The sequence below is a fragment of the Hibiscus syriacus genome, unplaced genomic scaffold (genome assembly GCF_006381635.1).
Source record: "Hibiscus syriacus cultivar Baekdansim isolate YM2019G1 unplaced genomic scaffold, ASM638163v2 tig00110201_pilon, whole genome shotgun sequence".
Classification (NCBI taxonomy): Eukaryota; Viridiplantae; Streptophyta; class Magnoliopsida; order Malvales; family Malvaceae; genus Hibiscus; species Hibiscus syriacus.
In genome coordinates, this window is record NW_024062624.1 from 2690337 (window position 1) to 2705592 (window position 15256).

General features: G+C 37.7%; 1 protein-coding gene and 2 pseudogenes across 1 annotated transcript; all 3 read right to left on the reverse strand.

Moving 5' to 3' along the window:
* Window positions 1-678: 678 nt before the first annotated feature.
* Window positions 679-1685, reverse strand: LOC120218932 (annotated as a pseudogene).
* Window positions 1686-1853: 168 nt separating this feature from the next.
* LOC120218687 (SPX domain-containing protein 1-like) lies at window positions 1854-2261 on the reverse strand. The gene has a single exon (XM_039215589.1). The coding sequence runs from the start codon at window positions 2256-2258 to the stop codon at window positions 1890-1892; it is 369 nt and encodes a 122-aa protein (XP_039071520.1). The 5' UTR covers window positions 2259-2261; the 3' UTR covers window positions 1854-1889.
* An 11211-nt stretch (window positions 2262-13472) lies between these two features.
* On the reverse strand, window positions 13473-14378 carry LOC120218691 (annotated as a pseudogene).
* Between the last annotated feature and the right edge of the window lie 878 nt (window positions 14379-15256).

Sequence of the window (15256 nt, forward strand, 5' to 3'; positions counted from 1 at the left end):
AATGAATCAAATTAACGAAATTTCATGTGGATATGTGCGCGCGCGCACATGCTATTATATGTTAGTAGGGGAAAAAAAGCTACCAAGTCGACACCATCGTAAGCTGCCAATGCTTAAGATATAACCGCAAGTCCTCAAAGTCCAAGGTTCAGCAATGCACTTCTCTCAGCGAAAGAGCCAGAGATCAACTCCAAGCCGTCTCAGCCCTGTATGAAAATCATGTTACCATTCACATTCCGTCATTAGGAAGATATGTCCAAAGATTAGTTAATAAGAAGACATCAGTCATGGAAATGAAGCCTAAACAAGTCAGCAGCACCTGTAGGATCATTGTTGAAGTGAGATTCCACAGTAGACCCTACAACAGCTTCAACCTTTGGACATGAAGAATAAAATCCATTGTGCAAACCTATTACCAGGGAATCATTTTCAAGAACAATTCACCTATTACCAAAATTCAACTACTCGCTTGCTTGTTCAAGAAGACTAATTCGTTTATCAACTATGTCTCATTTTGCATTCTCGGCATACCATTTCATTTCCCCGACATTTTTGCTGGAGGATCCTGCATCCATCTAGAAAAGCTTTTAATACCTCTGCACTATTTCAATCTGGTGTTCCTTAATAATGGTCCGCACCTCATTGATGAATCCAGCATGAGCTAGAAGGGCTACCATTCTAAGCTAACTCAATGAATCCTGCTTTGACATACATCTCCGTTAAAACATCCTGGACTATTAGATTCATGTTTATTCCATTCCTAAACAAGTAGGCATGTAGGTCTTTCCCTTGCTTATGAGCCGGTACTCTTGCATAAACGGGAAGAATGCTAGTAATTTTGAGAGTACCGGATTTGATTCCAACCTTAGTTACTAGCCGGAAAAATTGAGGGCCTCATCATATCTCCCATTTTGACATGTCTTCGAATCATCTCTGTCCATGAAATAAGATATCTGGATGGCATTGCATCAAATTGAAATGGAGCTTCCTTCAGACTACCACAATCAATATACATTTTCATCAGTGAATTGCTGACAAGTATATTAAATTCCAAACCGCATTACCTAGCAATCTTATGCACTTTTCTTGCCTGTTTCAATGACTTTAAGAGGGAACATGTGCCAGAAGCTGTTGCCAATGCCACTGGGTCAATGTCGGCCTTCAACCGAAGCAGTTAGTTAAGGATCTCAACAGCCGAGTGGGGTTTATCGTCCACCAAGTAGCTTAGCTAGTATAGTGAGAGCAACAGAAGTGGAAGTGGTGTCATTATCCAACACCATGTAGACGACCATACAATTGCATTAAAGCGGTGATGACATAAAGGTCGGAGGAGAGCCCAATCCTGAAAGCATGGGCATGAACTTGCTTCCCAGACGCACTTGGAGCAGAGACAGGATGTTGTTAAGACGCGGGGAGAGTATGATTATCGGGACGGACAGCACAAAGCATCATTCCATGATAAACAGAGAGAGCATTCCGAGTATATTTATTGGAGAGACTGGTTTGGATCAAGTGGTTTCAGGCGTATGTCTTTGGTTGGGGAATTTCATCAATCATTCCATAGGCGAAGTCCAATTTATTCACAATCCAATTTGATCCTTAAACTTTTCTAATCATATTAATCCTTCAGCTTGGATTTTTTGTTATTGTGATGGCATGAAACTATGGAATTTACAATGTGACATAATCTCAAATTATCACATCATTAGAAAGAGGAATCTGTTGCGCACTAAAATTTATGATTATACCAAAACGTGGCTTCAATTTGTATAGGATTTACATGTGTTAGTATCTAAAACTTCCATTATAAAAGCATGATATTTGGTAAGGAAAGCAAAAAGCAAAGCGGAATAATTTTCAAGCATAATTCACCTATTACCAAAACTTAACTACTTGGCTGCTTGTTCAAGAACAGGACTCATTTTCCATGTCTTGTCCGATCCGTTGATTTGCAGTGGAGGCAACGAGCAAACGCTAACAGTTGAGCTTCCAATCCGAATTTCCTTGAGTGCTAGCAATGCTGATATTGTGCTTTTCATATATAAGCTCTCCACATTCTTTGCTTCACTGGAAGATGGTTTTTCATTCTTGGGGAAGACATGTTCCAGCATCATCTCGCACTCCTTCACCAGCTTGTAAAGCAAGTCCATGGTGCAGAAGGGATGTTGCAACACCCTTTGAATGAAAGGCAAACGGATCAAAGCACCTGTTCTTTTTTCGTACTTCTTCAGTATTTTCACCAACCCTGTTCGTAGCATATAGAGTTAAATGATTTAATTCACTTGATAAGGCAATGACATTAATGCTAAGAGCCCATAATGAATCAGTTTCCAGGAGACCGGTGCAATTCTGCTCTGCCCAGCAGGATTCAGTACAACTCTAATTATATTGTCTATAACCCTTTTTACCGATTACATATCGTTACCAAATGATTGTTCTCAAACAATACAATTGGGATAATTGAAGTCAGACCAGACTGCCATAAAGCTATGATAGTGGCAGCACATGGGGAAGCAAATGCTCCCAATGCATTCAAATGGACCATTCAAAGAAATGGTGAGAATTTAATGTTTAATTAAAGATTGGATGTGGATACGTTACGTTGTATGGCGGAGTATTGATGTCAAGGAAATGCATACAACACATTAGATTATAACACCAACAGGCTGTTGTAAAGGAGTTTGCAAGTTGCTACAAATCTAATAACTTCCCTAGACAACTCATTCGGCCTTCTAAAACAGTGTGCTATTATTAATTACGTAAAGCATTGAAAAATATATTTGTATCTAGCCATGGAAGTCCACTATTTCCTTCCAAATCTTTATCATCTTTTCATTAGAATCATTTGCCTTTACCAAGTTATCTTCTGATTACTGCATCCCAACCCAAAATAACAAATCAAACACTTTACACAATGGAAAACCCATATGATCAAAACTTTGAAGGCATCACATTATGGTTACGCTGTGAGTGAAAATAAAAAAAGTTCACAAGTAGAATTAGAATGATGACAAATGGAGTATTCTATTATATTTATTTTTTAAATTTTAAAATATATATCAAGAGACTCTTGCCGTAATTGTCTACTTATGAAGTTTTTTATTTCTAGTGATAACCCATCTAACAGAAAAGTTAATTAGCAACAAATTAACATGCAGATTTGCAAATTAAAGATTGTGCTTCAAGGTACAATCCTTTTAATAAATGAGCTGAGCGCTAATCCATGTGGCATAATCCTAACGGGGTGCTCAGTTGGCGAGAAAATGACAGAACGGAACGGGAGGCTGATAATGGGAGGAAGGGGGTGGGGAGGGTGAGAAGAAGGGATAAATATAACAGAAAATTGAAGAATATTCGGAGGGAAGCGGTGAGAATATCCAACGGTTTCTTTATTTTTCGGGTAAACTATAGGGATGGTATCTTATGTTTCAGACCCATCCAATTTTAGCCACCGGTTCAAAAAAGGTGATTTTAGTCAATTATATTATCGATTCATTCGGTTTTAATCCTTCAGCCCTAAACTCCTGTTAACACACTAAAAAAAGTCTAAGTTGACAATTAAAAAATAAATAAATAATTTGTCTTTTCTCCTTCCTGCAAACAAGTTTTCTTCCTACTATAAGCTCCAGCTGCACAACACCAAAATTCTGTGGAAATCCAATACATGGGAAGTCTCACAACTCTTGATCTCTCTTTTAATAATTTCACTGGCAGAATACCCACCGGTGACCAAATTTTAGCCTTCAACGATAGCTCGTTTACCGGAAACCCCAATCTATGCCTACCACATCGGATTACTTGTTCATCTTTGGTGAACCAAGCTGAAGGTTCCAGTCATGGGCATGCGACATCTTTCACTGCTTCAAAGATTGTTATCATCATCCTTACGTTGACCACAATTCCCTGATGATGATCGCCACGGTGTACAGATTGAGAAAGAAGAGGCACGAGAAATCACGAGCATGGAAGCTCATTGCTTTCCTAAAACTAGATTTCAAAGCTGATGATGTGCTGGATTGCTTGCAAATAGAGAACATTGTAGGGAAAGGTGGAGCTGGAACTGTCTGTTAGGAAAATAAACCGAGTACAAGTAATTTCCCTATAACCAGATTAGTGAGAATGCGAAATAAAAGCGGAAAAATAATACCCGAAAATTGATAACGGAGTTCAGCCAATTGTGCTTACGTCTCCGGGCTGCTGCAGATCTTTTACTAAGAGAGAAAATTTACAGGTGTTTACAAAACACTCACTACTCACAAGAAAGCTCTCTAGTATAGGAAGAAAGAAATGTTTTGGGATGATTTTGAAGCTAAATGGGTAAGGGTATTTATAGTAGAAACTTAGGGACTAATCTTTGAAAATACCCTAAAGTGCAATGACTAAAGTGAATTTACCCATTCCTATTTTCAACAAACATCTACCAAAATTTTACCAAACTTTGAAAAACATTTTTCAAAGAAACATTTACCAAACTTTGAAAAAAACATTTTCCAAAGTTGGTTGCCAAACTTTGAAACTTTTAACAATCTCCCACTTGAAGACTGATTTTAATATGTCTTCACACCTCGATCAATGCAGCAGCATGTCTGGTCTATTTATTCTAGCATGCCAACTGAAGTTGAACACAACTTCAGTTTGTCCGTAGTCACCGTCTTTGTCAACATGTCTGCCGGATTTTGAGCTCCACTAATCTTTTCAAGTTTCAAAATCCCATCTTCCAGAAGAGACCGGATAAAATGATATCTCAATTGTATGTGCTTTGTCCTGGAATGAAAAGACGGATTCTTTGCTAGATGGATAGCACTTTGACTGTCGCAATACAAGATATTGTTTTCTTGTTTCTTGCCTAACTCTTCCAAGAAACTTTGGAGCCAAACCATCTCCTTGCTGGCTTCCGTAACAGCGACATATTCTGCTTCAGTTGTGGAGAGAGCAACTATCTTCTGTAGTTGAGAAACCCAACTCACTGCAGTTCCTCCTAGAGTATAGACATACCCTGTAGTGCTCCTTCTGATGTCGACATTTCCGGCTAAGTCAGCATCTACATAGCCTGTCAGTATCATATCTCCACCTTTGAAACAAAGTGCTTTGTTTGTGGTACCACGAAGATATCTGAGGATCCATTTGACTGCTTCCCAGTGTACCTTGCCCGGATTATTCATGTACCTGCTAACAGCTCCCACTGCATGAGCAATATCTGGTCTGGTACAAACCATGGCATACATCAGACTTCCAATTGCTGAGGCATACGGCACCTTCACCATGTGTGCACGTTCTTCCTCCGTCTTTGGTGATTGGTCTTTGGAGAGTCTGAAATGAACACCTAAAGGTGTACTTACTGGTTTAGCATCTTGCATGTTGAACCTGGAGAGTACTTTGTTGATGTACTCAGCCTGTGATAACATCAAAGTCCCCGACTTTGTGTCTCTCTTGATCCTCATCCCAAGAATCTGCTTTGCAGCGCCCAGATCCTTCATAGCAAACTGCTTCGACAATTTTTGCTTCAAGTGTATAATCTCTTGCATGTCTGAGCCTGCAACGAGCATGTCATCAACGTACAATAATAAAATAATGAAGCTGTTGTCGAACCTCTTGATGTAGCAACAATGATCTGCTTGGCATCTGATAAAACCACTGCTACTCATGAAGCTATCGAACTTCTTGTACCACTGTCTAGGAGCTTGTTTTAAACCATACAAGCTCTTCTTCAACCTGCATACCAGGTTTTTCTTGTCTGCCTCTATGAAGCCTTCTGGCTGCCTCATATAGATTTCTTCCTCCAAATCACCATGAAGGAAAGCTGTCTTTACATCTAACTGCTCAAGATGTAAATTCTCTGCAGCTACAATTTTCAACACCAGTCTGATTGTAGACAATTTTACGACTGGAGAGAAAATTTCATTGTAGTCAATACCTTCTTTTTGCTGAAAGCCTTTGACAACCAATCTTGCTTTGTAGCGTTTGCTCCCATCGTGCTCTTCTTTGATCCTGTAAATCCACTTGTTGTGGAGCGCTTTCTTGCCTGGTGGTAATTCAGCTAATTCCCATGTCTGATTTGACATAAGCGAGTCCATCTCATCTTTCATGGAAGACTCCCACTTGACTGAATCCTCCACTTGCATTGCTTCATCATAGCACTCTGGTTCACCATTGTCAGTCAGCAACAAGTAGTGTAAAGAAGGAGAATACCGTTGGATTGGTTTAGGAATTCTGGAGGAGCGTCTCAGTTCTGGTGTGCCTGGTTCTTCTTGAACTGCTTCAGGATTGATCTGAACATCATTTCCAGAAATCTCCTCGAACTCAGCAAATTCCTTTGTTTCAGCTTCGGTATTACTTGATTCTGCGGTTGATCTATCTTTGTACATCACATTTTCATTGAAAATGACGTCTCTGCTTCTGATGATCTTCCGATTTTCATAGTCCCAAAACCGGTAACCGAACTCATCACCGCCATAACCAACAAAGGCACATTTGTTGGACTTAGCATCAAGCTTACTTCTTTCAGCAGAGTCTATGTGTACATAAGAAATACAACCAAACACTCTTAAGTGTGAAAGGTTTATTTCTTTCTTGCTCCAAACTTCCTCTGGTATTCTGCCATCCAAAGGAACTGAGGGCCCACGGTTGATCAAGTAAGCTGCAGTGTTGATTGCTTCAGCCCATAGAAATTTGGGCAAGCCGGCATGTATCCTCATACTTCTGGCACGTTCATTCAGAGTTCTGTTCATGCGCTCTGCTACACCATTATGTTGCGGTGTCTTGGGAACTGTTGTCTCCATCTTGATCCCATTGTTTGCACAGAAATCTCTGAATCTACTGTCTCTGTACTCTCCTCCATTGTCAGACCTCAACCGCTTGACTTTCAAACCAGTCTCATTTTCCACCATGGCCTTCCATTTTCTGAAGGTATCAAAGACTTCTGATTTCTTCTTCAGAAAATAAACCCACACCTTCCTTGTTGAATCATCGATGAAGGTGACATAATATAGTGAGCCTGCAAGAGATGGAACTGGGGATGGTCCCCATACATCAGTATGAATCAATTCTAACCTTTCTGTCTTGGGTGTCTTGCCAATCTTTGCAAAACTGACTTTCTTTTGTTTGCCAAAGATGCAATCCTCGCATAGTCCGACATCTACATTCTTTAGATCCGGCAGCTTCCCTTTTGACAAAAGTGTCTTCATCCCTTTCTCGCTCATATGGCCGAGCCTTTGGTGCCATAGGTTTGATTTTCCATCAGCATCTGCTACTGCAATGATATTCTCTAAATTGGAGGTTACATAGAGAGTACCAGTCTTCTTACCACGAGCAATGACGAGTGCTCCTTTGGTAATCTTCCATTCACAGCCTGAAAAGGTTGTGCTATATCCTTCTCCATCAAGCTGTCCAACAGAAATCAGATTTCTTTTGAGGCCAGGAATATGTCTCACTCCTGTCAGCTTCCAGGTGGTCTGGTTTGGCAACTTTAGTCGGATGTCTCCTTTTCCGACGATCTTTAAGGTTTCATCATCAGCAAGATGAACCTTCCCAAAATCACCACTGACATAGTTCTCCATGATTTCTTGGCATGGGGTGGAGTGGAAAGATGCCCCTGAATCCAAGATCCATGATTCAATCGGACTGTTGACGCTTAGAATCATGGCATCACCTGTCTCCTCTGTCACGTTGGCAGATTCCTGTGCACCGGTATCTTTCTTCAGTGCTCGGCAATCTCTTTTAAAGTGACCTTTCTTGCCACAATTATAACAGGTAAATCTTTCTTTCCCGTTCTAGATTTTTCCCGTCTGGATTTTGATCTGCCACGATTTGAATATCTTTCTGAAGTTCTTCCTCTAGACTCCGTGTGCAAGGCTGAGGAGGTTGATGCTTCACCCGATTCTCTCCGTCGAATTTCTTCACTCAGTACCAGATCCCGAACATCGTCAAATTTTAATTTACTGTTTCCCGACGAACTGCTGACTGCTGTAACAGTAGCATTCCAACTGTCTGGTAGAGATGATAAGAGAATTAAAGCTCGAACTTCATCATCGAACTCAATTTCCACTGAACTCAACTGGGTTGTGATTGTGTTGAGTTCATTTAGGTGTTGTGCCACCGATGCCCCTTCCGTCATCCGCAAATTGAATAATCGCCTCATCAAATGAACTTTGTTTGAGGCCGATGGCTTCTCGTACATACTGGAGAGAGCCGCCATAAGACCCGCAGTGGTCTTTTCCTTTGCTATGTTAAAAGCAACATTGCGGGATAACGTCAGTCGGATAACTCCGAGGGCTTGTCTGTCGAGAAGAGCCCAATCTTCATCCTTCATGCCCTCTGGTTGCTTTCCTGAGAGAGGTTGATATAGATTTTTCTGGTACAAAAAATCTTCAATCTGCATCTTCCAAAAGCCAAAGTCCGCACCATCGAACTTTTCAATTTTCACCTTCCCTTCGTCTGCAGCCATCGCTCCCACTCGAATCTGGCTTCGTTTGGATCGTTTCTGACAATTCTTGCGAATCACTGTGTATTAGAACACCACCGTCGACAAACTCGTATCGCCGACCGAATTTCACTATTCACGAAATTCACTATTCACGTGAATAGTAATGAATAGTAACCTCGCAGAAAATTTGACAAAATTCACAACCAAAAGCTCTGATTACCAGTTGTTAGGAAAATAAACCGAGTACAAGTAATTTCCCTATAACCAGATTAGTGAGAATGCGAAATAAAAGCGGAAAAATAATACCCGAAAATTGATAACGGAGTTCAGCCAATTGTGCTTACGTCTCCGGGCTGCTGCAGATCTTTACTAAGAGAGAAATTTACAGGTGTTTACAAAACACTCACTACTCACAAGAAAGCTCTCTAGTATAGGAAGAAAGAAATGTTTGGGATGATTTTGAAGCTAAATGGGTAAGGGTATTTATAGTAGAAACTTAGGGACTAATCTTTGAAAATACCCTAAAGTGCAATGACTAAAGTGAATTTACCCATTCCTATTTTCAACAAACATCTACCAAAATTTTACCAAACTTTGAAAAACATTTTTCAAAGAAACATTTACCAAACTTTGAAAAAAACATTTTCCAAAGTTGGTTGCCAAACTTTGAAACTTTTAACACTGTCTATCGCGGTTCCATACCGGATGACCTTGAAGTTACAATTAAAAGATTAGTGGGTCGTGGAACTGGAAGAAGCGACCACGAGTTCTCAGCGGAGATTCAAACCCTGGATCGGATCAGGCACCAGAACATTGTGAGACTGTTCGATTACGTATCGAATAAGGACACGAATCTGTTGCTGTACAAGTACATGCAGAATGAGAGGTTAGGAGAAATGTTGCATGGCTCAAAGAGTGCTTATTTGCAATGGGAGAGGAGGTATCGCATTGTTGTGGAGTACAACTTTCTATTGGTTTCTTTGCTTTGGGTGTTGATTGAAAATGTGTTTTTTTTATAGGGAGCTGGTGGACCTGATGAAGAAGACAACTTGTGGCCACCGTGGTTGAAGCCTTTGTTAAGAGAGCATTTCTTTGTTCAATGCAAGCTTCATGCTGATTCTCGCAAGAGTGAATACAAAATGTACTGCTTAGATTTTATGAATGGCGCTCTCTGCTTTATGCGTAGCATATCACAAGGATCATCTTTATATTCAGGTTCAATATTTTCGTTTTGATTCATTTTTTAATAAAAAAAATACTATTGCTAACGGTTTTCTTTTACCCGTTTTTCCCTTTGAAATTTGTGTCATTTCCTCTTGCGGAGATATGGAGAATTCCGTTACTCAAGACCCTTTTTCTGGCAGTTGTGTTTCTAATTCTGGGCCTCTGCTCTCTATCCTTTCTTAATCGAGTTTGTTTTCAATTTTGATTTAAAACACACTTCTTTGAAGGATTAAGTATACAAAAAGTGTCCAACTTATGCCTATTTTTTAATTTAGTGCCTAACGTTTTATTCAGGTACTTAAAATGGATCAAGTCGTGACGGACTAATAGTTTTATTTGTTAAATGACACGCGTCATACTCTGATAATTTTGAAATTTATTTTTTAAACAATATTAAAAATATTATTATATTTATAAAGAAACCCCTTATTTCTTTTAAATTATAAAAAAAAAACACAAAATCCCTAAAATCTCCAATTCCTAACATTTCTCCGCCGTCGCCGCCCTTTCCGGCCACGACCATCATCGCCGACGTAGTCCTTGTCATCATCCTAGTTATAAGTCATTGTAGTTGTCATCAATTGACCGGCGAAATCACTTGGGATTGCGATTTTCATCCTATGATTTGCAGTGTATAAAACGTCGATTCATCGTCGATCGACCGTCGATCAGTCACAATTTCATAGGGGTTTTGGTCATCAGGGGAGGTGAGGTCAGGTGGAGCTTCGTCGACGGCAAACGGCGGTGGTCGGCGTGGGTTTAAGGGTTAAAATGAAGATTTTCAAAGTTTTGGGGTTATTTCGAATTTTATGTGTTTCTTTTTAAAAAATATATATAATGTTATTTTTTTAATTTTATATAAATTTTTAAAACTATCATATTGTGGCACATGTCACTTAATAGAGGAAATTAACGCTGTTGACGGTTTGACTCATTTTGAGTAACGGAATGAAGTTTTAGACACCAAACTGAAACGAAATAAACATTATGCGCTAAATTGAAAAAGCGGACATAGATTGAGAACATTTGTATACTTAAGCCTTCTTTGAATTTCCTCTCCTAATTTATTTCTTGTTGTTCTGTTCTTCTTGAATGTACTAAAAAGACTAGAACTTCCATATTTTCTCAGCATCCAAACAGGCACTGACTCCTTGTAAAAGGATCTTCTTGTCATCCAAAACAATGGTGATTTTCCGATCCCACATAATATAACTCCTTAATCTGTATGTTTTTCTTTTGAAAATTGTCTAATCTAATTTTGCAATTCTTGACAGATAAAGCTATAAAGCTCACAACTTTCTCATTGAATTTTACCATTCTTTTTCTCATTAATCACGAAGATTCCACATCTATTTCGATTCTCTAATTCGATTTATGAAAACATGCAATCCATCCTTCTCACAATCTTTTAATTAGTAGTAGCATCAAAATAACCATTAACTGTTTGATTTGATAACCAAACGCACATGAAAAAATTATAAATTTAATTTTTTATTTATAGTTTCACACTCTTTTCTTCAACTTTTATGCTCGAATATTCCTTTTCTCTTATGGAAATAATACCCACTTTCTTGATTGATGTATAATATATTCTTGGATCAAACTAGGCAGATTAAAGAATCCACGTTTGTTTCTATGCTTTGATTTGGTGACGCAAGAACCTAGGTGATTTACTGTCGGTGTGCTCCTGTTTCTTCTTACTCGGTATCAAATGTTGTATATATCATTGTCATGTATTTTTTTTATCCAATATTAAATATATATTATTCAAGTATTTCTCAATTATTTAATTTGAATATCCAAATCTACATGAGTTAGTGAAGAACCCTCATGACTCTAGAATCGCCTGGTACAATATATGATGTTTTTATGTCTTCTTTAAAGGAAAAAAAAAACACAAAATTTTAACTAATCAAATATCAACACAATAACATATATGTTGAGTTTGAAATCTATCAAAAATAAATATTTTTTATTTTAATTTTCCAGGTAAAAGTTTGTTTTTAATTCACGTCATGTACTGTTGAATTATAATTTTCATTTATTTTTTTTTTCTCTTTAACCAACGAATGGATTGAAATGCCAATAAATAAAATTTAATGCCATATTAAGATGGTCGCAGCCTTCATGGCTTGGAAAAAGAACAGCTGAGCCGTGGGGCAATCTTATATAGGGGATATAACTTGTACTTAACTTAGACTTGAGGATTATTGTTTAATTACTATATATATATATATATATAATATAAAATACATTTGGAGTATAATTTAAAGGCCAAAACATAATTTTTAGAGCAATGAATTGAGTGAAAACAAAAATGAAATGCTTAATAGAGGTATAAAAATCAAAGGAGTGTAGGAAGCATTCTTCCTTCCAATATTGAAGTGGGAGATGGGTGTGGCCCTGTGAGATGGACCGTTGAAAATGAAGCCCCAACCCTTTCCTATCTATCCAATGAAACAACACACCATTTAAGACCAACCAACTTACCTTGATTTATCTCAAATTTAAGAGATACTTTTTTTTTAATTTTTTGAATGGAAAGGAAAGGGTAAAGAGTTACATCAGCCTCTAATATTCAGATAAGACGGACCATAAATATCTCTGTGGAGAATACAATTAAAACCCGTTAGAATCGACTTGTAGATAGCTAGAGATCCATCCTTTTTGGGTGGATTCTTGGTCATGTAGTCCGCTACTTCGTTAGCTTCTCTTGCGACCAAATTAAATTGACATACCACGCCTTTTGGCAAAGATCAGCTATGGCTCTCACTTAAGTGAAAGGACTGTGCAAGGACGGGGGAGAAAGAAGATTAATGACGTAGCTATTGTCCGCCTGAACGACGACACGTTCAACCATATTGTCAAGGTAGATTAATAACTCCATTTTTTTCTAGGGTTTGGTAGGAAGGAACTAAGCCTACTAAAGTGATCAATAATAATTTTATGAACTACTATAAGTTTTAAAATAGAGCGACACTGGTAATTTGATTTATCATCAATGAAAGCTACTGCTTTCTTATATATAGTTAATAAATACTAATTAGTGTTACATTAATATTGATGTTAACCAAATCATGCATCTCCCTATGATGATTAGATCATGACACCCAAACCTTAATTAATGGAGACATGTACAATTAATTTGTCTGGTTTCAGTTGTTATATATATATATACCTATCACACATATTTTTCCTTGAAAAACACAATCATATAAAACCATACATTTGCATCAGTTAATCTTTCATTACCTGACCCAAAATATTACCGAACATTCAATCCATCATCATCCATCCTTCAATTTTATTGAGGCTTAAATATAGATGTACATGGACGAATATATAATTTAATGTTAGAGTGACGAACTTATAAAAATTTTAGGAAGTGAAATAGATAATCAAAAGCGAAGAAAATATCTAAAATATATAAGAAATTAAAATATTTAGAGATGTGTCCGTCTCTTTGAATCTATCCCTATAAAATCATTATTTTATTTCTAACATATTTTAAAAGTGACAGTCAATTAATATGTTGATGATTCTCCATGAATTTATATAGTAGTCCTTAACTAATAATATTTCCTAGTTTTTTCTTAATTTGATATATCAACACATTTAACAGAATCACACGCATATTATTATATACTCCTATATACTATGAAGAAAGTGAAAAGTCGAGGAGATTCTTATGGAGAAAGCAAAAATTTATATGAGAAAATATTATTATTATATGAATCAATTATTACTATCTCACAGGCAATTATAAACTTAATCGACATCTTCTATATATATATAGCTGTAAACCTATAATTATAATCTATCACATACTTAAAAAATTCTTCATATATATATTATGATCTATTAGTAATTAAAGAAACAAGTTACCCTCCCCTTCTGGCACGCCAAACGAAGAACAGTTCCTATGAAGCAGCTCTTCTATCATTTGCAGTGCAATTCTCTCTCGTCATCAATCTCTCCTCTAAGATCAGTAGTCTCTGTCAACCCTTGTGTTGTGGAAGGCAATGTTTTGTCAGAAACTTGAGCATGATTCCCTTTTCCAAGCTGGACAGTCATCACCCAGTTGGAGTCCGAGGTCTTCCCTGCCCGCTTTTGCCACACGCCGATGTGAGAATTCTCCGTGTCCAGCCTTAGACAAGTCATGGAAGGGGATGGCGCCTTGCTGCATTTTCTAAGCTTTGCATGGAGAAGCTCAGATAACTCATTCGGAGGTGATGAATGGGAAGAACTTTCAGTGCCTTGCTGGTGATCTCCAATTGGAGTTTGTGATGCGGGAAAGTTCGTTTTCGCATTCCTCCCACTCATTAAGATTGCAGCTTGATCATACGCTCGGGCTGCCTCTTCAGCTGTTTCAAATGTACCAAGCCATACTCTTCTCTTTCTGTAACAAAATATTATATATAAAAAGATTCAAGAGTAATTGATGTTGAATACACCGAGAAAAGCTTATAGAATAGACTTACAGTAAAGGGTGGCGAATTTCAGAAACCCAGGAGCCCCATTGTCGCTGCCTTACACCTCTGAACTTCTTTGATTGCACCATAATTAGGAAACAGATAGATTGGTTTGAATCTGAAACAGGCAAGGAAAAAAACAGGTTCTCAGTCTCAGAGAAGAAAATCCACCAAGTACATGACATACATAAGAGCTGATCAGAGGATATATAGATGTTATCTTTTCTTTTTACTGACAAATATGAATTGTCGGCCAACTGAGAGGCGTGTAATTAACACGGTCACCTAAACCTTCATTAAAAACCTTGAGAACCCGCCAAGTAAATGACTGGGGCTTACCTTGCAAGGTACTCCGTCATCAACTGCTTCCATGCGATATATAGTTACGAAAACTACATTGATGGGACAGACCTTTTTTTTCATCCATGATACTCAACCAAAGATTTCTCTTTTTTAAAATGATCATTACTAAATATTAATGCTGATTAAAGAGTAACGAGAGATGATTATCCAAGCAAATTAATGATCCAGACAATGTAATAGTGGTAGTTAATAACCTTCACGTGGAGTTGAGCTAACTATTAATGTAGGCCAAGGTAACATGTGTCGGCATCAGCTGCTAGGGTAAATGTCCACTGATTAATTACCTTGTTTTTACAAGGGTTCTTAGTTCAAAGTTCAGAGAACTGAGAGAAGACCAAAAAAAAAAATTGCATGTGTATATATACGTAATGATTTGATAATAATAAGTTTGTCTTTTTTGAAGGTCAAAGACTTACCACTCACCAAGCAAGATAGATTAAGAATCGATGCACCGCCACGCACGATATTGGGGCATATAATTTCAGACCTTATGCAAGACTCTCACCAAATGATGAGCTATCTTCTTAGAATTGTGGAAAGTCTTTATATAGAACTTGAACGTATATAACGTTATTTTAATGGTATAGTTAATAATATAATTAGCAGTTTATTTCACATAGCTAAGACCATATAACCTAAGACAACTGAATTTTCGGTTCAAGGAGCTATTGATAATACATATAGACTTAACTGGAAGCAGTTAGATTAGATATGCAACAAGTTAATGAAAGTCTGTCAAAGAAACTACCATTGTAGGGATATGCCTCTCTCCTAG